The sequence below is a fragment of the Xiphias gladius genome, chromosome 4 (genome assembly GCF_016859285.1).
Source record: "Xiphias gladius isolate SHS-SW01 ecotype Sanya breed wild chromosome 4, ASM1685928v1, whole genome shotgun sequence".
In the NCBI taxonomy this organism is placed as follows: Eukaryota; Metazoa; Chordata; class Actinopteri; order Istiophoriformes; family Xiphiidae; genus Xiphias; species Xiphias gladius.
This window is the reverse complement of record NC_053403.1, coordinates 11,146,835-11,169,737: the sequence shown is the minus strand read 5'-3', so window position 1 is coordinate 11,169,737 and position 22,903 is coordinate 11,146,835. Positions and strand designations below refer to the sequence as shown.

Genomic DNA, 22,903 nt, shown 5'->3' with positions numbered 1-22,903 from the left:
AAAAGCCATCAAGTCCAACATACTGGAACACTGCCAACCGTATTTATTTTAGCTTAACATCATAATTATATGATTCTGATATTATTGGACGTACTGGCTTTACATCTAGTTACAGACTTGTACACATCACCAGCAGGTCCACAAGTTAACAATAGTAACTTTGTCCCATTACCAAATATGCCTTGCAACATTTCTCTATTTGCTTGTGTTTTCAAAGTGGTGATGCATTTTTTTTTTTTTTTTTTAAATGCTGTTGTTTTATCTATTGACAACATTTTATTCTAAATGTTACATACGTATTGTCAAAGTTGTGACGATTTTCCTATTCTTTGTCATTTGCTTGAGTTTTGTCTATTGGCTTGTATTTTCTTAAGTTGCAGTAGGTTGAGCCTTCTCAGCCACTCCATAAAATTCATTTTAAAAATAAGTTTGTCACAAGTGCTTGACAGAGTAAAAAAGACACAGGCAGGGATTAGGACAAATCTTGTGTGTTTTTTAGAGGTGTACAAAAACTCCTCATTGCCATCATTTAGTCTCTATTATCCTTTCTGCAATTATCTGCAATTATCTGTCAAGCTTTTATGTTATACATTTCCGCATTCCCCCCTTGCTCCAAACACACTACAATACAACTTCCCCCTTTTCAAAACAAAGTTTAATCTAGGTATAACCTGTGATTAAGATGTTAGGCAGACTTTTCGCGCCTCTCACCAGATCCATCTGTAGGGTCATCTGGCTGTGGTTTCGCAGCCTTTGTTTTTTTTTGTTTTTTTTTTTTCTTTTTTTTTTTTCACAGCTGTACAGGAGGATCCCCTATAGGGTTACATTAGTCTGGTTAGTCAGGATTCAAAAACATCACCTCACCTCAAGAGCCAGACCCAGTCGGAATATGGTGTATGATTGTGTGTACACTACATGTGTGGTAGTTTGTCCAGATTGCTGGCAAGGCATATTTTGGGAAGAAACCTTTGCTTGAAGTGTTACAACATGTTACAAGGTCAGAGACCTACCAATGGACTGTAGTGCCATTTATCATCTAAAGTAGGCAACCATTTGAACATTCTTTACATCAGTATCAGTTGCTTGTATTAGTGAGATGAAATTTTTTGTCTGAATCCCAATAACTTGCTCTCGTTTCCAACCACCACTCTCGTATTTCTTTCTTCCTCCCTGTCAGGGTGTGAGCGGAGCACTGGCAGTGTTAATGAAAGATGCCATCAAGCCCACGTTGATGCAGACCCTTGAGGTGAGACACGTACATAACCCCACTTAAATAGTCATTATCCTGCTCAACTTAGCGTCTTCTGATGAATATCTTGTAGAATAATTAGGCTGGAAGTCCATGGGGAAATGGTGCACTAAACCTACTACCTAAAAGAGAGAAGGAGAGAGAGTGCTCCACTGAGAGCTTTTAAGAAAGGATGATAGATCGACCTTTTCCTCCCAAGGCTCTTTATCCTAATAGCAGTTTAGCAGTGTGCAGAGGGCAGGTGGAGCTCACAGACAGGAGGCCACCCGGTCCAGATTCATAAAACTGTCCTGAGGAAACGGTTTCATTTGGGTGTGACAACTTAAACCATAACTCTGCCTCTCACAACATCTGGTTTTCATTTTGCTTTTGAGGCAGGACTATAAGATGAATGGACACACAGGCACAGAAACAATTCCTGTATGTGCACAAACACACACATACACATTAGTGACCCTAAGCTGTCCCAGCTCTAGAGGGTAAAACACCCAACCCTCAAGGTGATGGATGGAGAAATGATGGGGTGTGGAGTCTGAAGGTTATTTCATTAATAGACAACATGCCGAACAGCTCGTCTGCCTTTCTGTTACAGCAGAGGCCTACAGAAACATCAAGTTTACAGACTCCCGGCCCATTAACTAACTTCCCTAAGGGATGAGAATGTGGGCTTCAAAATAATCCATCGTCCTGGGGCTCATCAGCAGGCATAAATATTAGTGGTAGAAAAAACAGGGGGTTAGTCATTAAAGTTTACAATACACACAATGTTAGCAGTCACGTTTCTGATAGCAGCTTTGTCTTTCTTTTGTTGTTGTAGGGTTATTTTTCGTTTGTTTGTTCTTTGTTGCTTTTGAACAGAAAGCTTGATTACATGGCTATGGGTGGGAAAAGTAAACACAGACTGTCCCAGATTGGGTGTTTTCAAGGGTGTAGAGGGGGTGGCGTGTTGCTCAGCAGAGATTTGGTTGCTTTGTTTTTTTGGAGGAAGTATTGCGGTCCTGTTTCCTGTGTGGGTTTCCTGTGATTTTGGTCAGGGAACTGGTATCGGGACCGACCGGGCCCCAGAGCTCCATGAGAATTTTCCATCGTGCTCGGCCGCCTGTGCTCTTTGTGCCCTCTTCGCTTGTGATTGTGTGTGTTATACAGACAGACACGAACTGACATATGGAAGCTGGTGTGTTTGTGTGTTAGAGTTTGCATTTCTATGTTCATTCAGATGGGGCTCTCATTCACTCACTCATTCACTCACTCACTGTGTACGTGTCAATTAAGCAGACCTCAGTCTTTCTGTGCGTTTTTCAAACATCCTGCCTACGTGGAATTTCACAGAACAACGGCATGCATCTTTCCTGGGGAGGGGCACTAGAGCATACTCCTGACAGTTCAGCCTGTTACTCCAGGCTCTCGGGCGCAAGTCCTTGTGCTCCTAAAATCTTGGCTTGGAATATTTTATTAGTGTGACATTCTCTCTGCAGCTGGCGCGGTGGACAGTACAAGAGATCCACAAGAGGAGGAAATAGTGAAATGATCTCCATTTTCCTGTTATTGTTCATATCCCTTCCCAGTCTTCATAATCCGCTTGTCCATCAATTTAAGAGTTGACACGCTGGACTTCTCATGTATTTCCACTGTCATCACTCTGTTTTGGCTTATTTATTTCCTGAACTGTTTTCCCTCGTATGGATGTGGAAAGAGTGAAACGTGTGAATGGGGTCAAGTTAAAGGTCAGTGGTTGCAAACACACATGGAACTCCACGTAATGTACGACGTGTGTTTTCTTTTCATTAGGAAAGAGAAAAGAACGTGTTACTGAATGAATAAAAATACTAAAAGGATGTTTTTTGTCATTATATTGTGCTGTCTTTCCCTCGTTTTCCTTTTACTTGCATCTCTTTGTCATCTATTCCCTCTTTGTCGTTCATGCAGGGGGATGCTACTGTAATCCGTACTTCTAGTTTACATAGACAAATAGAAAGGTGGCAGCATTTGTCAGAGCATTGTTAAATGTTTGATTTACTCCCGGGGGGGGGGCTGTTTACACAGGGAGAGGTAGAGGTATGCAAACAAAAGCTTAGAAAATCATGCAAGGACTTCCTATCCTTCCTTTTCCCTCCTTCTCAAGGAATTTGAAGTGTAACAATGGGTCAGTTGGCTTTCCCCCGTTTTTGTCCCGAGGCTTTTTAAAGTATGTCATGAGTGCAGCAGAAGGATTGTGATCTTGAAGAGTTGATTGTTCCTTGGCAACCATGTTCTTAGATGCCCTGCCCTGTGTCAGCTGAATGCAAAATATCTTTGAATAATTCAGAATCAAAGTTGAAGCCAACCTGTTTCCTGCAAACCTTTTAGGATAGGTCTGCTGCTTGTAAGCTATCAGCAGCTGTGACTGTGAGCAGCAGTAGCCGAGTTTCACCTTAGTCGAGGAAAAAAAGACCCATTAGAGGCACTTGTAGAAAATTGGTCTGAGATGATATATTTGTCATGTATATTCTCACACAACTACTTTTTCAAAATAACTTATGTTCTTTTAAATTAACACGAAAATACACTTTTTGCATTATAAGCCAAAAATGTCCAAAAAAGTTTGCCAGTTTTCTTTTTTAAAATAACATTTGTTTTTGATCATCATTGATCATCATTGTTATATTTAAAGAAACTTGTCCATGTCATACAAAAATCCTTCATTTTAAATTTAAATATGTATGTTAGATATTCCATAGGTGTTAACTCAAATATCAGCTTTATGCCATCCCACAATTGTAGAAGGTGTATTATTGATCCATGATCGACCAATGAACAATATATTTTCCAGGCAGCAAATGTAAGAATACTGAACAGCCTTCTTTGAGAGTCTAAGATCTGGGTGAACAGAGGAACCAATACTGAGCTTCTGTTTCAAGTAGGACAAGATCAAGATTCAAGTAAAATTTACCAATAGTTTTACCTCCGTACTCCCAAATATGGATACATGTCCACATACAGTGCCTATAACTCCACCTCTGCTTGACATTTTGAGCACATTTCTGTCAAGCCTATCTGGTTTTGTTACAGGATCTCGATCTCTTTTCTCAAATCTTGCCATATTTCTACCAGTGTTGTTTGTTTCATCTATTGTGAGATTGAAGTCATCATTTCACATATATGGTAGCTATTCTGAACTCATGTTACTAGCCAGGTTTAGTTCAACATAGTCCTGACCCAGAACTGATCGCACATATGCTCAGGAGTAAGCGTTCAAACTGTCAAAGCTCTACTCGTATAAATTAAACCTTTCCCATTAACATCTGTGCCTACTGAGCATATGGCATGTTCATCACATATAATTGCATTTTTCTTTACTCACTGTTGTGTTTATGTTCATAGTTGTAAAGTTAGTCTCACTGTAAATATCAACTGAAAGTAATTACGTAATAAATAAATAATTCTGGCCTGAGTGTCTGCATGATACAGAGACTTGCACTTGAAGTGCTCTTGTAGTTTGTGTGTGTGTGTGGGTGTGTGTGTCCAGCCTTTAGGAAGTAATCTAAATCAGCAGGAGAAGGAAGCCTGGCCCTCAATCAGGCCAGCATGCCAGTCGAGTACCTCTTAACTTCTGCCTAATGTTTAGACAAACACAGTGCCAGCCAAAGTGCGTCCACACTTTAATGTTTATCCTGGATGTTTGACTGAAAGCTGTTGAATTTAGTATGAAAGAGCTGGTTAGTCCTTATATAAGCTTGGTTGGGTAAGTTGCTGTGGGTTACACTGTTTTCTCAACTCCTCCTGTATGTTTGTGGGCCCCTCTTTATTGTTGCAGGGTACGCCAGTGTTTGTCCATGCTGGGCCCTTTGCCAACATCGCCCATGGCAACTCCTCGGTGCTGGCAGACAAGCTGGCTTTGAAGTTGGTTGGACAGGACGGCTTTGTGGGTAAGAGCAAACTGTCTGTGCATACAGATCACACACATGAGCTAAGGCAGATGCGCAACCACAAAACTTTTAGGGATGACGGACAAGACGTTAACTTATGTTAATGCATGTGTCTTGGAGTCCTAGATTGGGGGGGATTTAGAGCCCAAGCTTCCTTAGCGGGGCAAATTAAACTACAATTTACAATTTACTCCAGTCATGAACTTCAGCTTGCTCCCCTGCAGTTGCGACTTTTGGCCTGCGTTTGTCTTAGTTCTGGTTCTGGCTCTGTTCTACTTGCCTCGAGTTTACTGCTGTACTGCTCTAGTGACCTGCTCCTGCGTAACTTTCTAGGAAACTGGTGGAAAGATTGCATTGAAAAAAACACCGAGAGAGGAAGGAAGCAGATTGATAATCTTAAAAGGCCCGGGAATGCTTTAGAGTAAACCACACTAATCCCTTCAACGTCAAAGCATACTTGAGTATTTCCACTTTTATCTGTCCATCTATCCTGCTGCTCTCTTTCTGTCTTCATTTACTTTGGCTACAGAAATATGTTTGGAATGTGTGTGTGTGAGTTTGTGGGGCTTGTCAGGTGCGTTTGATGTACATGCAAATCTCCTCAAGGCTTGTATTTATGTGTATGTGAGACATGTTTTCTGTGTGAGGGGCGATAACAGGTAAAAGCAGAAAGGTGACATAAAAAACAGCTGTCATCTGTGAGCTGGGTAAATGTGTAGGCAGCATGGGCAGAGAGTTGGATGTCACAACACTGGAGAAGAGAAGCATGGAGGCTTGTATGTGTTTTTAAACCTCCACCCCACTTGTTTTCCGTCTGTCCGTCTCATTCCCTCCCTTCTCTGTCTATGTGATTGTTACCTGAATCTCAGGTATGACAGGAACTCAACCTCCCTCCTTTTCCTCCCCCCGGCGCTTGGGATGCATGTACCCCTCTGTCTCACCTCCTCAGTCTCCCACACCCTTTCCTCATGTCTTTTCTCTGATGCTACAAGGGTTGCTTTCTTTTCCCTTGAATCACTGAAAAGATTAATAACACAACAGCAAAGTTAAGAAAATGGAAATTTCCACAAACATAATCTGGTCATCTTTTCGCATGATCTAGCTTTATCGTTAAGTTAAATGGTAATTTTGACTTATTGCAAGTGGGGCCTTATTTTCGTGTTGTGGCTTTCATATCTATTGGTTATGAAAACATTGCACTCAACAAAGTAATTGCTGAGAAAGTTCGGTGGACAGTGAAAACCCTACATGAAGGGAGTAAGAAACGAGTGATCAGGCAGGTTGTAAATTAGCAAACATTTTAACTACATTATCTAAACCACTTTATTTAGGAGATAAAACAGAAAGAGCACTTGAAATATTGGTAGTAATCCCTCATTGCACGCGCAAACTCGTACAACTAAGTGGAGTCTATATAGGGATGGGAAATGGATGGGATAGTGAAAAGCAATGGCCAAGACTATAAAAATTAGACCCAAGATGCTAGAGGTTTTTTTTTTCTGATGTCTTTGAAGTCTTTGACCCTCATGTAACCACAGCACAGTGTCTTCAAATAATATACAGTTCAGTTTAATTATCTTGGAAAGCTCCTATCATGTGGCAAAGGAAGTACATGAACTCTTTGCGAACTCATTGAGGGCTGTGAAGGTGTGTATGACATACTGAGGGCCAAGCTTCATCATGCTCAGTATTATTGTGGGGTTTCTCAAGTCACTTTGGAATCTAGACTTAAAATGGAGAAATGCTGCTATTGGAGGGGGCTGCTCAGGGATGAATTCCTCATGCCAGATGTGAGGGATTCCTTTATCATTAACAGTCTGAACTATTGAATGCAGATAACCCCCTGATACTGACTTACCGTAAGGTTTCCTATGCCGCAAAGCCTTCCTAAATTAGAGCAACAAATCATTCGGGCTGTTAGAGGAGTGACCCCTGAGAAATGATGATAACTCAGCGTCTAAAATGTTTTCATTTTGAGTCACGTTTTTTTAAAACCACGTATATCCTGGTGATTTCAAGACACATACATGTACTGCTTTAACTTGTTTGTCAACATATTGTATTGAATTTAAAATATAACATTTTTCAAAGATTTTCTTGGACTCATTTGGTTGTATTGTGTAATTATTGTCCAATTGGTCATTAATTCTCCTTCCAAGATTTCAGTATGCAGTGTGAATCTTTGCACTGGTAATTAAATCAGTATCAACACTTACTTAGAAATACAGCATAGCTTATTATGGAAAATTCAAACAGGAAGTACTGTAGAAGGTCCTGCTGATCTAGCCTACTTTCCAGTGTTTTTGTTATGGTTGTTGTTGGCCCGGTTGCTCGTACCAATGCTTTGACACCATCTACGTCTCTCGCTGGCCCTATTTACAGCAATGTTGACCTTTTTCTTCCCCCCTTGCTCTCCGGACAGTTCAAGGTTGTCACACAGAACAGGAAGCTTGCAAGTGTTTCCTCATGTCATCCTCTGAGGTCACTCTCCTGCTCGGTGTACTGTGTAATGTAAAGCTGGTCGTATTTGCTGTTGTTACATATTAGCAGTCTTTTTTTATTTCCATTCTTTTCTCTCTGAATATGCTTTGCTTATCGTGCATGTGTGGTATGAGTACTCCTGTGCTCACTTTGTGGGACATCACAGAATGTATGGATAATATCCACAAATACTGTATCTAAGAATGGCAGGCTAGTTCAGTATATAAAGCCAAAACTAAAGTGTGGTGTTAATGAGAAACACTACACTATGTCAGCAGTCTGCGGCCAAATAAAGTCTAGTTACATCCTTGTGCTCATCCCTCAGGCTTTATTTGTTGCTCTTTACTCAGAGAGACTTGTTAAGTTGGAGATGATGCAGCCAAGGCCCTCAGAACCAAAATTTCTGCTTAATGTCAGAAACTATTAAGTCCCAGTAACAAAATTGTGCTTATTCTATTTTTCACCATTCTCCTCTTGTTCTTCTCCCCCAGACAAATTCCTCGTCTTTGTAATTTATTTTAACTTTTTGTCTCGTTTCCATTTCCTCTCTATTTCTTTCTCTCTTCTCTCTTCTTCCCCTTCCTTGAGGTCTCCTATTCTATTTGTCTCTGCTGAAATAAATTGTATTTTCACTAGTAATACAGAGAATCAAACAAAGCAGAGTGATGCATTTTTACATGGAAACAGTCATTTTCTTACCAAAGCCTCAGAGAGATGTGCTCTATCAAGTGTCAGCCAGAAACACTCAAAGCTCTTTTCTTACCAAAGGCCTCATTTGTATAATGTTCTCTTGTAACCAAACAATGAATGTTTTCGATCCTTTTCTTCTTTGTTGAATTTCATAGTAAATCTATCTTTATTTAATAGAATGTATGGGAGCTAATTTGTTTTTTTATTTTGGGTTATTTTAAATGTAATTTAACTTTGTTTTTTCATCTATAATCGATAACAAAATGAATTTTGTATCCCAAAGGAATTGATACAAAGCATTCCTGGAGCTGTGACAGCTTAACTCTACTCTATAAAGTGTGCATTTACTGTATAGATAAGCTATGTGCACACACACACAAGCATGCAAATAACATACACATCATTTACCATGTTAATTTAATGTGTTTCCTGACATGCTTCCTGCTCACATTTAATTATCATCTTTGTAATTAAATTAAATGTTAAGAGAGTTAGCTTTAGGTTGTTGTGTTCTACACACAGGCTGCCCACACACAAACAAACAGGTAGTGTTCAACAACTTAAGCCTTTCACCTGTGTGTGTGTGTGTGTGTGTGTGTGTGTGTGTGTGTATACACACACACACACACACACACACACACACACACACACACACACGTGTATCCCCTAATATTGTCTTCTTCTTATGGAACTTTATTTTGATTCTTCCTCTCTCCCTTAGAATCTGTAGGTGAGTTTTATTGGTATAAAGCTTATGACATTAGCTTTTTAAACATATTTAGTGTTTTAGTTTGTTTTTAATCAGAGTACATTGACATGGTAGTTCTAGCCCTTTCTCAGCCTTGACATTCATGAGTTCATCATCATTTTAACAGTATTACAAAAAGCCTTGGCTTAACTCACCTGTTCACACACTTTAACTGTGGTTCATTCAGTCTGAACCGAAGCAAAAAGGATCCACTTTTTGCATTTTAGTTCTAGGCCATTTAGGGTTCAGCTGTTTCTAATGTACCGTGAGTTGTTAACATGGATTCACTTGGACAGACTAGTAACTCATGTAATTATATGGACTTGGGGGGGCGAATATCAAAACAAACTTTATTCCTCTGCCTGCAAACAAGTCTCAGCATTCCCAGCATTCCCATCAGGCTAAACAGACTGCACTAAATGGGGAAATATGCCAGACATTGTTAAAAACCTCACTAAACAAGTTAGGGTATGAAATCAACCATAATCTTCCTCTGAAATTGTAGTTTTGGCCACCAACGAGTGTATTAGAACAGTGATGCCACACACATACACGCAGTCCCACACACATACACATATAACAACAGTAACAGGAAACCTTATCTTAACAAGGCCGTCATTCCAGGTGGACTATTTGCTTTGTTTGGAGCATGTCCAAGAGGCCTGTGTGTAGGGCCGTGAATATCAGAGGCCCTCTGTCTCTTTGAGAGCTCTTACAATGAACCCATTACTCAATAAAGCATTACTGTTCAGATAGAAACATAGTTGGACTCACTTCTTATTCCCATGATAGCCACGAACTGAGCTCACATGAGTATGTAAGGTTGTTTTGAGGTCAAATCATCGTATTTTAACAAAGTAAAGAGGTAGAGAGGATACAAGTAGAAAGATGCCTGGCTCATAATCAGGTCAGCCTACCAATGGCATCACCATAATTTATGTCACAGATGATAACCCAGCGCTGCTGCTACAAACATCATCACTTTACCACTATCTCCTTACATTATATTTGTATGCTGACCAGAATCTTATAATACACTCGAGAAATTATTGGTAGATATGTTAATGTGCCGTATAGTTGGGGTTTCTTGTGCCTTGTATAAAAACATCTTGTCTGTTTCCTCACAGTGACTGAAGCTGGTTTTGGAGCGGACATCGGGATGGAGAAATTCTTCAACATCAAATGTCGGGCATCAGGTTTGAGGCCCAATGTGGTGGTGCTAGTTTCAACTGTCCGAGCGCTAAAGATGCATGGAGGAGGTCCAAGTGTAAGTTAACACGGCACTGTCACCAAAATACACTGCAGTCAACACAGGGACATGTATGAATTACATTGGATAAGTACAACATTATAATGGCTAGCTCACATTATTGAGTTAAATGTTTTTCTCTCCATAACTCTGTCTCAACATATCACAATGTAGACACAGAAATCATCTCTGTTGTACTGGAATTAAGTAATTGATGGCATTCAGCATCTTAAACAACCGCATAAATAGTAATGTACTTTTAATGGTCATGAAAAGAGTTGCAATGTTTTAAAGGAGCTGTAACTCAATGGAAATTGATGAATTAAGTCACTGAAAATTATCCTTGTGTATATCCATTTTTATTATACTACTCATACACATTGTTTCATGCCTTTTTATGGATGATTAAGTAAACGCTCTTCTGCGTGTTTTAACTCAATCCACCAACCTTTCAGCTGTTAACGAGTCTTCAGCCCTTAGGATTACCTGCTATGCCTTCATACAGACATTGAGAATAACACAGGATGTACACACAGTATATGCCCTAGTGCAAACATGAAGGGCATTTAACGGCAAGACAACATCTCTGATAGCTCGGCAATTTTTCCAATTTAAAACTTACAGATATTTGTGCGTTTCACCATGGGAAAAAAATTACTTGAATGACCCACATTCATACAATGAAAACAATTACAGAAATCTTCTTAGAATTTATTGATATTTATTGGTCTGCATCCGGTTCACTGAAATGAATGGCTCAAATTATTAGCAGTATTTGCTGGCTTTTCCATGGATCCATTAAAAAGAGGAATAAGGCAAGAAATACATCCGTTCTTCGTGACAAATAAATGTTTCAACAATATGAAAAATTTTAATATTGTTGAATACAAGATGATACTGAAGTGTGTGATTATTTGTTGTTTTTGTTTTCAGGTGTCTGCAGGCGCACCTCTCCCTAAAGAGTACATTGATGAGGTATGAGCCATATAGAGCCACATATATGGACAGTAATATACATGTATTGACACAAACATGCCCAAAAACACACACAAATAAGCATAGCTACTGTGGTAAAAAGATAAACATGAGGGAGTTGTGACAAACATTTTCAGCTGACACATTAGTGGGTTCCAATCAAATTAAAAAAAATTCACTGAGCCTATGTTTATTACATTTAGTTGTAAAGGTCAGGATGTTTTCAAGAAAATTTAAAGCTATCATAAGACAATCATGTGCTTATTAACATGACACTATTTTGTGGTGTGTTTGTGTATTGTGTTTTTGAGTTAACTAGCAGCCATGGACATGGATAACCATGGGTGGCGATACAGCATCCTCTTAGAGTAGCTTTGTGGCCCTCCACATTCCCAACATACCCTTAGGGCCTCTTACTACCCTGACCTTCTGTAAAGATGTGAACCATCAGGATCACCCTAACTTACATGGAGATGAGTTACTGCACACTTAAGCAATGGGACAACACAGCTGGCACAATATTGCATATCCTTATCAAATCCTTTATTCAAGGTTTGTCCTTTAGGCCAAGTGTGGGTGGTAGGGGCCAGGAAAAACTTGGGCAATGAGCCGTCATTTGACACATTTATAGAGATTTATGTGTGGTGCATTAAAGGAAGTTTCAAATTGTACTCAACCTATCTGCCTCAGGCTTCCAGCTGTATTCTCACTGACATTTCATTTCCCACCCATATGCATAAATACTTCGCCCACTAACATGGTTAAGAGCACTCATTCGATTAACAGCACAAATAGAACCTTTGCATGTTGTTTCAGGGTATTTGGGCCTTAGCAGAGTGGAGGTGGGATTCTCTTGGTTTGTGCGTGTGGGCGCGTGTTCATATCTGGATAAAATCACTGGTCTCTCAGAAAGGTTCAGCTGAGTAAATAATGAAGCAGTATAAGTTAATTCTGAAGCCTGTAACAAGAACCAGAAGCACTGGGGAAAACAGAGCCAGGGAAATGAATTTATGGGACCTGTATGGCCTTACTGCTTTGAGCCTGCAGCCACAGACAGACAGACAGACAGGCACGCACCCACACACACGCAAGATTGGATTACTGTGGTAAAACTTGGAGTAGCTGAATGAATATGCTGTTAATGTGCCTGGGAGTAACTTGACTTCTGCATGTAGTACTATAATGATTAACTGCACAAACTAGGCTACTACCACAGTCTTATTCTATACTGTAGTACCATTACCAGACCAAGTATAATGACTCCAAATGCTAACAAGATACCACATCAAAGGAAAAGTAAAACTAGCTGTTGCTAACGAGGCACAAATGATTCTGATTTAACTACTATTATTTCGGACAGCTCTAGTTAGATGTGTACAAAGGAAGTGAGGCCATTTAAACTAAGCTTTCACTGAAATTACAGATTTCCGGTCATACTACTCTGCAGTGAAGGGAAAAAAATGGGGGTCGCCAGCATTTTTCCTTTTTGTGTTGACAGTGTGATTAAAAAAACTGTAGTCAGTATGGAGTCACATACCAGGCTGGGTTTTTAGCATCTCATTCTGCTTTTCTTTGAGAATACTTCCAATCATGTTTGCCATTTTCATTGTGATACAGGAATTTTTGATTTTACAAGTGTCGTAAATGTTCAATATAATAGGAACTGCCATAGATTTTTCAGTAATTCTAAGGGAATTATTGTCGCTGGACATATATGACAGGAATCAAGAGGGAAGAGAAATTGGTAACGACATGCAACAAAGGTCCCCACCAGGCTACCATGATGTCCGAGGAAATCGACTGATTTACTCGTGCACACGCACAAACTCAGCACTCTGTTTTTATGAGCCGAAACCAGTCTTGTTGTATTTTCTGAAAGTGGGAGAAATCCTGGAGCCTTAGGCCTTGTCCGAGTTTTTTTTTAAATGATTGCTAATATGTTCTTTTGTGGCCATAGTACTGCCAGCTGTAGTACATTTTAAAGGTTTTTTTAAAAATTTCAATGGAATTATCATACATTCCTGACCTTTGACCTTTCTGTTTTCCTCTGTGTCTTTCTCCTCTAGAATCTGAGCCTGGTTGCAGATGGTTGCCGTAGCAATCTCAGGAAGCAGATCCAAATCGCACATCTGTTTGGGGTACCAGTCGTGGTGGCGCTCAATGTCTTCAAGTAAGACGCATAAAGACTGGCTCATAATCCACAAAAAAACAACATTTTCATAATATACAGTAAATTAAAAGACTTATCAGTACTAATGGAATTGCCCATATATTGACTCACAAAAGCACCATTTTTGTGTAGTTAATTTTTTCTTTAAATACATAATTTGTTGTCAAGGCCACCAAGCACTACTAATTTTTCCCTTGGTAATGCTTCAGGACAGACACCCAGGCAGAGATTGACCTGGTGTGTCAGATTGCAAAAGAGTGCGGAGCATCGGACGCTGTGCCGTGTCACCACTGGGCGCAGGGTGGGCGCGGGTCTATAGAGCTGGCCCAGGCTGTGAATGAAGCTACCAGCAGACCCAGCAACTTCCAGTTCCTGTACAACCCAGAGGTGAAAGCTGGTGCTGTAAATGCGAACCTTCATGTTGTGTGTTTCTCAGCTGATCATAACTCGGAATATAGCCTTGCGTTGAAAAACATGTCATCCAATTTGATGTCTTTGTTTCATTGCTATATGACAGGCAGTTGTAATTATCCCTATTCCTACTTTTTCTGTATCGGGTACTTTCTGTTTGCAGTAATTGCTGATGATGTCTCTGGGAGCATAGCCAGAGAATGTCGAGGTAAAAAACATCAGCTGGTTTCAGTTAGGTAGTTTGGGAAGTTATGACGTAAATTAACTGATCCTGTTACACTGACATGTGTTTTTGTGTACTTTGTGTGTACAAAGTATTTACAGTATTTGCCTGCATACCAGTCCAACAATTGTAATACAATAGGTCCAGGGCTAATTTAATGAATCCAGTTGAAGGCCAGTGAAATTAGTTAATTATTAAGTCCAGTATTCAATTTTCATATTATTCCAAGTTCATATTGCCAACTAGGTCGGATAGAGGACAGGAAGAAGATCAATGAACCCGGCAGCTTGGAGGATACATGGAGTGACAGACAACCTCCAGGTTAATTTAAACACGAGTTAGAACACAGAACAGCCCCAGAGAGAACAGCCCAGAGTTGATGTAGCAGAAACCCAACCTGTCTGACTAGGTGGAGGCAGCAGGGCATCCGGCAGACACCAGCGAACCAACAGCAGCCGCCCCTGTTATTTTCTATTTTAATGGCACCGATGGACGATACAGAAAAGCTGCAGTTCTCCTTCACTTTGCGAATCCACGCCACTGTAACTTGATTTCAGCACCTGTCAGGTGATAGCACATGTTCTTCTAAGGTCTTGTGGCTGTCACAGTGGAAATCATAAATTTTACTGAGCCACAGTTCTGGTATTATAAATATAATATTGAAAAAGATAAAAAGGCTCAGGAGGTCGACTTCTCAGATGCTGGACTGCTGAGACAGCAGAGGAAAGGCATAAATTATCCAGTAAGAGTAAAACAGTAAAAGTCAAACATATGGAAAGATTTAATTTACTCTGTTTACCTCTTTTAAACCCTGAAGATACACGGGTTTGTATTCACGAAATCAGATATTTATTTCCCCTGATTGTTCCCCTTTGACTGGAGTGCTCATGTGTTTCCACCTGTCTCCGATGCACTGTCTTTCCTTTAGATGCCGACAGCAGAGAAGATCAGAACAATTGCCCAGAAAGTGTATGGAGCTGATGACATCGAGCTGTCTGCAGCGGCCAAAGCCAAGATAGATTACTACAATCAGCAGGTGAGATCACTGCTGCTACAATAACAACTGACTCACACATAGACAGGAGTCATGTAGCTCATCTCCTTTCTCTCTCTCCATGTGTATCACTTTCATTCCCGCTCAGAGTCAAATTAACCATTAAATTTTCATTTCCCTATAACCAGGGCTACGGTTCATTACCCATCTGCATGGCCAAGACCCACCTGTCCCTGTCCCACATGCCTGACAAGAAGGGTGCACCCACCGGGTTTGTTTTGCCAATCAGAGATGTTCGTGCTAGCGTCGGGGGTGGCTTCATCTACCCGCTCGTGGGAACGGTACGTTGTCTGGAAGAGAACAGAAACAGCAGGCTAATGCTAACTTCATTGTCTATGCCTTTTAGGTCATAGTCACATTAATGGCTTTGGTCGTGTCCTGTGCTTTTCCTTAACCTATATTATGGAGCTGGTTAGAGCTGAATTGGGCTTGTTGGAACCCCCTTGGTTGTTGATGGGCCAGGCAGGAAAGAAGCAGCTTCCTGAGCATTTTGCCTCCTGCTGTTTCACCAGTGTGCCCTGAGGGCTAGGCTTTGATAAGCTGAGGCAGAAGTGTCAAATACTGGGCATACTGGGAAGGGGTGACAGTGTCTTGGTGTGGTGTCAGTCCAGCCTCCCCACCATGCCTTTGATCTGCTATGGCCCGCGGAGCCACTGGCACGTTGACGACCCTTGACTGTGACTCATAACCCAAAGTGTGTCTCCAAATACTTCTTTGAACTCTTTAGCTTCACCTCTTTCTGCCAGACTGATCCATCGATTGAATTTTTAAAGCCTCTGTTTTTCTGGCCTCAGCTAGTCAATTTTTAAAATAATTATTTGGTTAAAATAACAAGGTGCCACACTTTTACTGTCCAGTGCAGTAGTAAGGGGCCACTATAATATGGAATGAAAACCCTGGTATCATATTTCATATTTTTATAGAGGCTGTTAAAATAAAGTCTCTGGAGGGTGTACTTTGTCTCTGATTATGGTTTTCATGCTATTTCATAATGATTTGCTATTTTTAAAATTTAATTAGAACTAGTAACAGACCCTCAAGTCATACTTGACTCGAAGAAGTGGAAAGATCTCAGCAGCAAAACTCCTGAGGCGATGAGGGTGTGAGAATGAGAGGAGGGGGAGCTTTAGATGGAGGGGTGGGTTAAGGGTCCTCACAGGATGAAGAATCAGGAAGAGGCTGATGTCACTCTTCAGATATGTGAGGGAGGGGTCGCAAGCAGAACAATAGATCTCTGTAGAGTTCATATCCCGTTAGAGCAACCTCCACTGCACAATTAAACCCAAACCAGTTCAGATTTATAAAAAACCCTTTCCTATGTGTTCCACATGGTCATAACTGGTGAGTGTCTAACAAGCTGTAGATTGGTTAAGGGACTGTGATTATACCTATGAAAGAAAGCACATGAGATGAAAGCAGAGCTTAATGTATTTTCCCTAACTTTGATGGCAATGACCCAGAGTCCATCAAGCTCGCTAAATCCAAGCATATTTTTATCATTGAAACTGACATGTACTTCATCTTGAGTTACAATAAAACTAGTGCAGCGATAAATAAACAAATCACACAGCATTACGATACAGTACGTTACCACATCAACTAATGTTGCTATCTCAGCTACTTCCTAAGCTTTAGATCTCATTACTACGTTGTATTAAATTCCACATACATTGGCTTTAAATTACACTGAGCACGCTTCACTCTAACCTGAATCTTCAGCAACACTCTTGTCTTTTACAAGACACAGACTAACTTTCTGATATTTACAGCTTGTCACTGGGAAGTTCAAAGTGCTCCCTTAGGGAAGCAATGCGCTTTCACAGGTGAGAGTTCAAACTACACCCATGAACTTTTCAATCTCGTAACTCCGGCTCCCCTCCAGTCACTGAGCGATTTATCCATTGATTTATCAAGATTGTCTCACAGCCAAGAATGCAACTTCATTGAATGATACAGTCAGCATAAGAAGCATCACTTTGACTTTTAATTTAATCTTTAATTTCACTTTTCTTTTTAATTTCGACATTTGTATCCCTCTGATGGTCCATTAATTTTAAATGGCTCAAGTGTTTGCTTGTGAATTCAATTTCATGATCTCCAAAATCCTCCTCTTTAGAAACTCTGCTGTTTGTTGACCGAGACTCTTCTCCAAAATCAGAGGGGGTTAGAAATCCATCTACATTGTCTCCTCCAGGGCCTTTCCCTGACAAAGGCACATTGTGGTTGGGCATAATGGGGGGACTGATTTGGCTGAGTGGAGTTTCAAACTTTAGCCACGGAGTGTTATGTGTTTTCGCGAGTGCCAAATTGTTCTCAGCCTTTAGAGGAGGACCAGCAGAACAGGACATCTTTTGTTGCTTTCAAAACCTCAATAGTTTGTCTTTCGTATTAGCAGCTTTTTTTTGTAGTCTTCATCTACTTCATTTGAGCAATAAAAGTGAAAGTCTGGGGTCAGTCTGGAGAGGAGCAATGGAAGATAATTCTCATTTGCAGCCCTACTTTGTCAATTAGGGTGGTAAGGCAGGTGCATTTTTACACAAAAATCATGTCTAGTGTTGTAACGACGGGGAAAGACTGATAGTTTTACCACGTCATGCTTTCTGACCACATTTTATGTTAATTATAGTTCATTTCTCTCAGTATTGCCTGCTTTCTTCTTCAGCTGATTGTTATTACAGTCTGCAATAATGATGCTTACTTAAATATGCAGTTTGGGTCATTTAACACACTTGTAATCTATAACAGACCTACAGTATATACAGTCGATATTGGTCTATGTCTAGACTTATTGGACATTTGTAGAGGGGCTGGGGCAGGTACAGAATAACATGATATCATAGCTGAGTGTGGACCAAAACACTTTTTTAGTCATGGCTTTTTGGTCTTATTTCAATCAGGAGAGATCAGTTGGAAGTATATAACAGTATTAACTGAGGTTAGCATCATAGAAAGACCTTAGCGAATAGACTCCATCACTGTGAAGCATCTTCATTAAACACAGGCCAACATGAAGATAGGAGGTAGGACAGGATCTCTCCGGAGTCTAGACGCCAGGTGTATGATGGACAATCAACTGAATCTGCAAGAACATCCTGCAGCTAATGGTAGAGATGTTTTAAGACACATATTAAATAATTAACCAATTTGTGTCTTATATGGTTTTTCCATAAAAAAGGTTCAATTAGCAAGTAAAAGAAAAAATCTTGATTACATACACACCCAAAAATGTTTATCTCAAAAGCTTAACCGCTGGACACAACATGTCTCCCTCCACTAAAAAGGCTAGTCTCAGTTCAGGTTTCAAACATCACACTTGTGTATGTTGTAAATTGGACTACGACTGGCTTTAAAACTAGTTGTTATGTCACAAAATCATGTTCGTACTGTATGTACACGTGTTAAAATCATATTTAAGGTGAGCACGTAAAAACTTTCCCCCTTCAGCGGATTAATGGGAAAAGACTCTTCTAGTGTCAAGCTCAGCACATTATTCTACACAGTGAAGATCAAATATCAAAGTGAAGTAATAACAAGCAAAAGACATTTTTGAGTGGAAAAAATAATCGTTTTTTAATTCATCCCTGATACTGAAGTCCTTGAAATCTGCACATAGTCTGAGTCATCAGTGGTTAAAGCCTCACTGGTGAACGTGGTCAGAACAGCGTCATGTAACTGGTCACAGTTTACATCAGACCAGCCAACAAGGAGACTGAGCAGATAGCATCCGCTCTTTCAGACTGTGTAAGCATGTACTCCGTGTTTTGTCCCGTCATTTACTTGCAGAGCCACATTTCCTCAAGCAGGAAATTGGCTGGTCACTTCCTCCTGTCTCATTTCCACTAATGGGCCCATAAAACTGGCCCTGGGTCAGAAGGAAGGAGGCATCCAAAGAATGTCACTCCCTGTCTAATGAGCAAGATAATTTACTTTTCGGCTTGGACGGGATGATCCGGCTGGGTTTTAGGAGAGCAAAGTGTTTTATGAGTCAGACAGTTGGCTTTGATTAATTGTAGAGTGCAAAAAAACCAATACCTAGTTTTCATCTGCCATACAAAAACCACTCCATTTATTGACTAGAAAATGTAGATTTACATTTGTTTTGGCACATAGACTTAATGAAAAAGCCTTTCATTATTGCAATGTTGTTCATAGCAAATGCTGTCAATAAAGCTCTTTTTGACTGTACGTGTGAGCTTCCATTCACATGCTCCCTCCTGTCCATCTCACAAATTTCATTAGCCCGAATTTCCTCTGTTATTTGCTTCTCTGACAGAAGCTGGCTCTAGTAATTGGGCTTCCACATGCATGACCCCCCCCCCCTTTATCTCTCTCCCTCACACACACACGCACGCACGCACACACATACAAAGGGTTGGACAGAACAAAAGTAGTCTCTCAAGTACCCGAGCCTTTTAAATTTGTTGTGAATGAATGTTATGTAACTGTACACCAATTTGGAAATGTACTTTGGGAAATAATTTTCATTATTATGCTGATGATCATCAATGTTTGACACCCCATTGTTTATTGTCAGTTCAGGAACCCCAAACATTAGGAGTTCCCTCTATTTCAGATATCAGCTGTTTTTTTGTTTTGTTTTTTTTTTTGTTTTTTTTCATGCATGGATGTCTTACATACAACCATATGAAAAGCTTTTAATGTGAAAGGACCACAAAAAACCTGCAAAAAACCACAAAAAAACTGTTTATTGCCTGTAGTCACTTTATTAATGGTCCTCAGACCTTCATAGGGTCAAATTTATATTATTTACCTTTCAGTTATTTCAGTTTTTCAGATAAATGCAGCAGCTTTTTGCTACTTACTGGACAAATCGAAACTCACTGTGATTCTTAAAAAGCCAGGAGTTTCTCCATACTCCTTTTTCTTCTGGCATTGATCTCGAGCCATGGTACTCATGGTAGCTTGTATTGCCACTGTGACTTTGTATCCATCTCCTTAACATTGTCTAATTTCTTTAAGGCAGCCTTTTGTTATCTACATTTTGATCTCCATGAGAAAAAGCAACCATTGTATACGGCTAACTTCATCAGTGCTAAAGTGATTGTCTGTCTCTCTGGGGTTAAATGAGTCCAGATTATAATCGTTGAACCTGCTTGGGGTTGATTTTTATTCTGTCTCATTTAAGTAAGGTTTGATACAGAATCTTAATAGATTGTCTTTTGGTTTAGAACAGCTGTGTTGTGTTCAAGGCTTTAATATGAGATTTTGGTTATTGAATAGATTTTAATGTTACCTACTTATTTAGTTTTGTTGTCACTTGAGACTCCTGTATCAAGACCAAAATTATGAACCAGCTGCCAGTGCTGTTCCTTTGTGAGATCCATTCACATCCTTTCAGCAGTGCTGAAACACCCTGTTTCAGTTAACACAGAACTTTAATACTAAATTTGTGCGCCTTTGTCAGTCAGAGTGCTTGACTGCAGACCTTTGGTGTGAGGAGGCAAATTCAAACATAAGGTGAAGATTTGAATTGACAAAGAAAAGAATATTTTTAATCAGAAAACATTTGGTTAGGGGATTTTATTTATTTACTTACTTATTTTAGTCCTCGAAAATGTTCAGCCAGTTCTGCAGTGCTGATCAGGTTGGGTGCAACATTGTTACCATTCTGAACTGGACCTAACAACCTGAAAGAATAGTTACATTGAAAACATGAACAGTTTGACCAGGAAAGGGATTACAGGTTGATTTTTGACCATCATGAGCCATTTCTTTCTCTCATTTTCTCTAACTCTGCCTACCAGCAAGGTTCTTACCCGCTGCGTTTGTTGTTTTTCCCCAGATGAGCACCATGCCCGGCCTGCCTACCCGACCCTGTTTCTATGACATTGACCTTGACCCGGTCACAGAGGAGATCACTGGGCTCTTCTGAGCATGCTCGAATGAAAGATATCCATATAGGTATTGTCACTTATACATCAATATGAAATATTCTGCCATTCCAGTCATCTAAAGGAGCTGAAATTAGTAATCATTGTCTACATAACTTGTTGCATGACTACATCCTCTCAGTGCCGAGGCTCCAGTCTGTGAGGCTCCACACCATCTCACTCACGCACATAGTTAAAGTCATCATCTTGTTTTTCTCACAGGATCTCTGCTCTGTCTTCAAGATCTTCAGCTCCATGTGATGCGTCCATCCACTGCAGGCCTGACCGGACAAACGTTCTCACCCTCTTCCCAGCGGTCCACACTCTTCCCCGCTTCACAGTAACATGTTCTGGGAAGGAGGAAAAAGGAGAGGAAAAAAAAAAAAAGAATAGAAATTACCAATTTTTGCTGTATTTGCACATTTGTGTGATATGCCAAAGATGACCTCCTACAGCTTTATCCTGTATATCATATCTTCTGTGTATGGAAGAGTTAGTTTAAGTCTTCAAACCATACTACATTTTACTTTAATGTTTTTTATGTTGTCTTTTTTTGTGTGAAAAAGGCTACTCAAACGTCTTATAACAGTGCTGCAATTTTTATTTGCAACCTAAGCTTTTTAACTGAAATGGGCACAGTTTGTGTATTTATTAACAAAATTGCTGATGTATGCACAAAAAGCCATTAATGTATTGTTGTCTTTCTTTTTTCCATCAAATTACGCCTAGTCTAGTGTCCTAACCTTCCGCCAAATGTCCAAGCTGCTGTCCTGCCAAAGTGAAAATCACTACATGTCACACATTATACTCATCATTTTGAAGCCATTTTTGAGATTTGAGGGTTACCCCAGGTAATTGTTCAGCAGTGGTGGTAAACAACTCACATCATTACACGTATTACCTCATGACGTACTAGATAACAGCCTAAACAATAGCCTCAATGATCAAATATGTCATTTGCTATGTAAAATATCACCTTTTCTGTTTTTCTCTGAAAGTTGATGGTTTATTTCATGCAAGTGTACTAATTTTTTATGATGTTAGTAGGGGTTGCCTTTTATTTCAAGCGAGTTTGCCCACATTTCACTGTAGAAAACTCTGGGGACACACTGACTTTACATTTTACATTTTAATACAACAGAATTTTGCCTTTTCCACCTCCCTGCATTGCTCACACACAGGTGGTGGCTGCTTGGCATCCAGACTGTTAAATGTAACGCTGCTCTTACAAAGCAAGCCGGCCACTTCGACCTTTTGATGGTCTGATACCAACATGGATAACATCCAGCATCTGCCTGTCCTGACTTTTCCCCTCATTGGGTTGATTAAATGACAGAAACGAGAGATGAAATGTCAGATGTGACCGAAACTACGGTTACAAATTCTAAACCAAGCATTAGATTTGAAAGCAACCTATGTTTGCTCTGAAAACCTATTTAGTATTCTTCTCATTGACAGCAGTTGTATTTTAACATTTTAATTCTCAGAGATCAAACTTGCCTTTCAAATAAACCTCTTATTTACTCCAAAACCATGCGTTTGTGTTTTCACACTCAGTAGTTGACTCGTGACTCAGCCCATCTGTTCTTTGGACACATGCCTTCTCTTCCTGTTGTCTCATGGTTCTCAAAGGCAATGCCTCAATGCAAAAAAAAAACCATTTTCTCTTTCTCTTTCTCTTTCCACTCACTCACTCTATATCAGTTGTTTTTTTTTTTTTTTTTGTTTGTTTTTTTTAATTTTTCATCATTTTCATGTGTTTTTCTACCGAGTGCAAATTTAACCCCACAGGGGGGCGGTCCCTGTGTTGGAAGCATGTCTAAAAGCCGACGATCGCGCCCCCAGGCAGCACCCCAG

At 40.0% G+C, this 22,903-nt stretch overlaps 1 protein-coding gene across 6 annotated transcripts in view; it reads left to right on the top strand.

Moving 5' to 3' along the window:
- mthfd1l (methylenetetrahydrofolate dehydrogenase (NADP+ dependent) 1 like) overlaps positions 1-22,577 on the top strand; it is a 43,115-nt gene extending 20,538 nt beyond the window's left edge. For all 6 annotated transcript variants that reach the window (XM_040124943.1, XM_040124941.1, XM_040124942.1 and 3 more), the window contains 10 exons: positions 1,178-1,246; positions 5,043-5,154; positions 10,201-10,340; positions 11,256-11,297; positions 13,364-13,467; positions 13,677-13,854; positions 15,030-15,137; positions 15,284-15,436; positions 20,959-21,077; positions 21,269-22,577. In XM_040124943.1, coding sequence (XP_039980877.1) covers positions 1,178-1,246; positions 5,043-5,154; positions 10,201-10,340; positions 11,256-11,297; positions 13,364-13,467; positions 13,677-13,854; positions 15,030-15,137; positions 15,284-15,436; positions 20,959-21,048 — 996 coding nt within the window. In that variant the 3' untranslated portion in view covers positions 21,049-21,077; positions 21,269-22,577. The remainder of the gene's footprint in view (positions 1-1,177; positions 1,247-5,042; positions 5,155-10,200; positions 10,341-11,255; positions 11,298-13,363; positions 13,468-13,676; positions 13,855-15,029; positions 15,138-15,283; positions 15,437-20,958; positions 21,078-21,268) is intronic.
- The last annotated feature ends 326 nt before the right edge of the window (positions 22,578-22,903 follow it).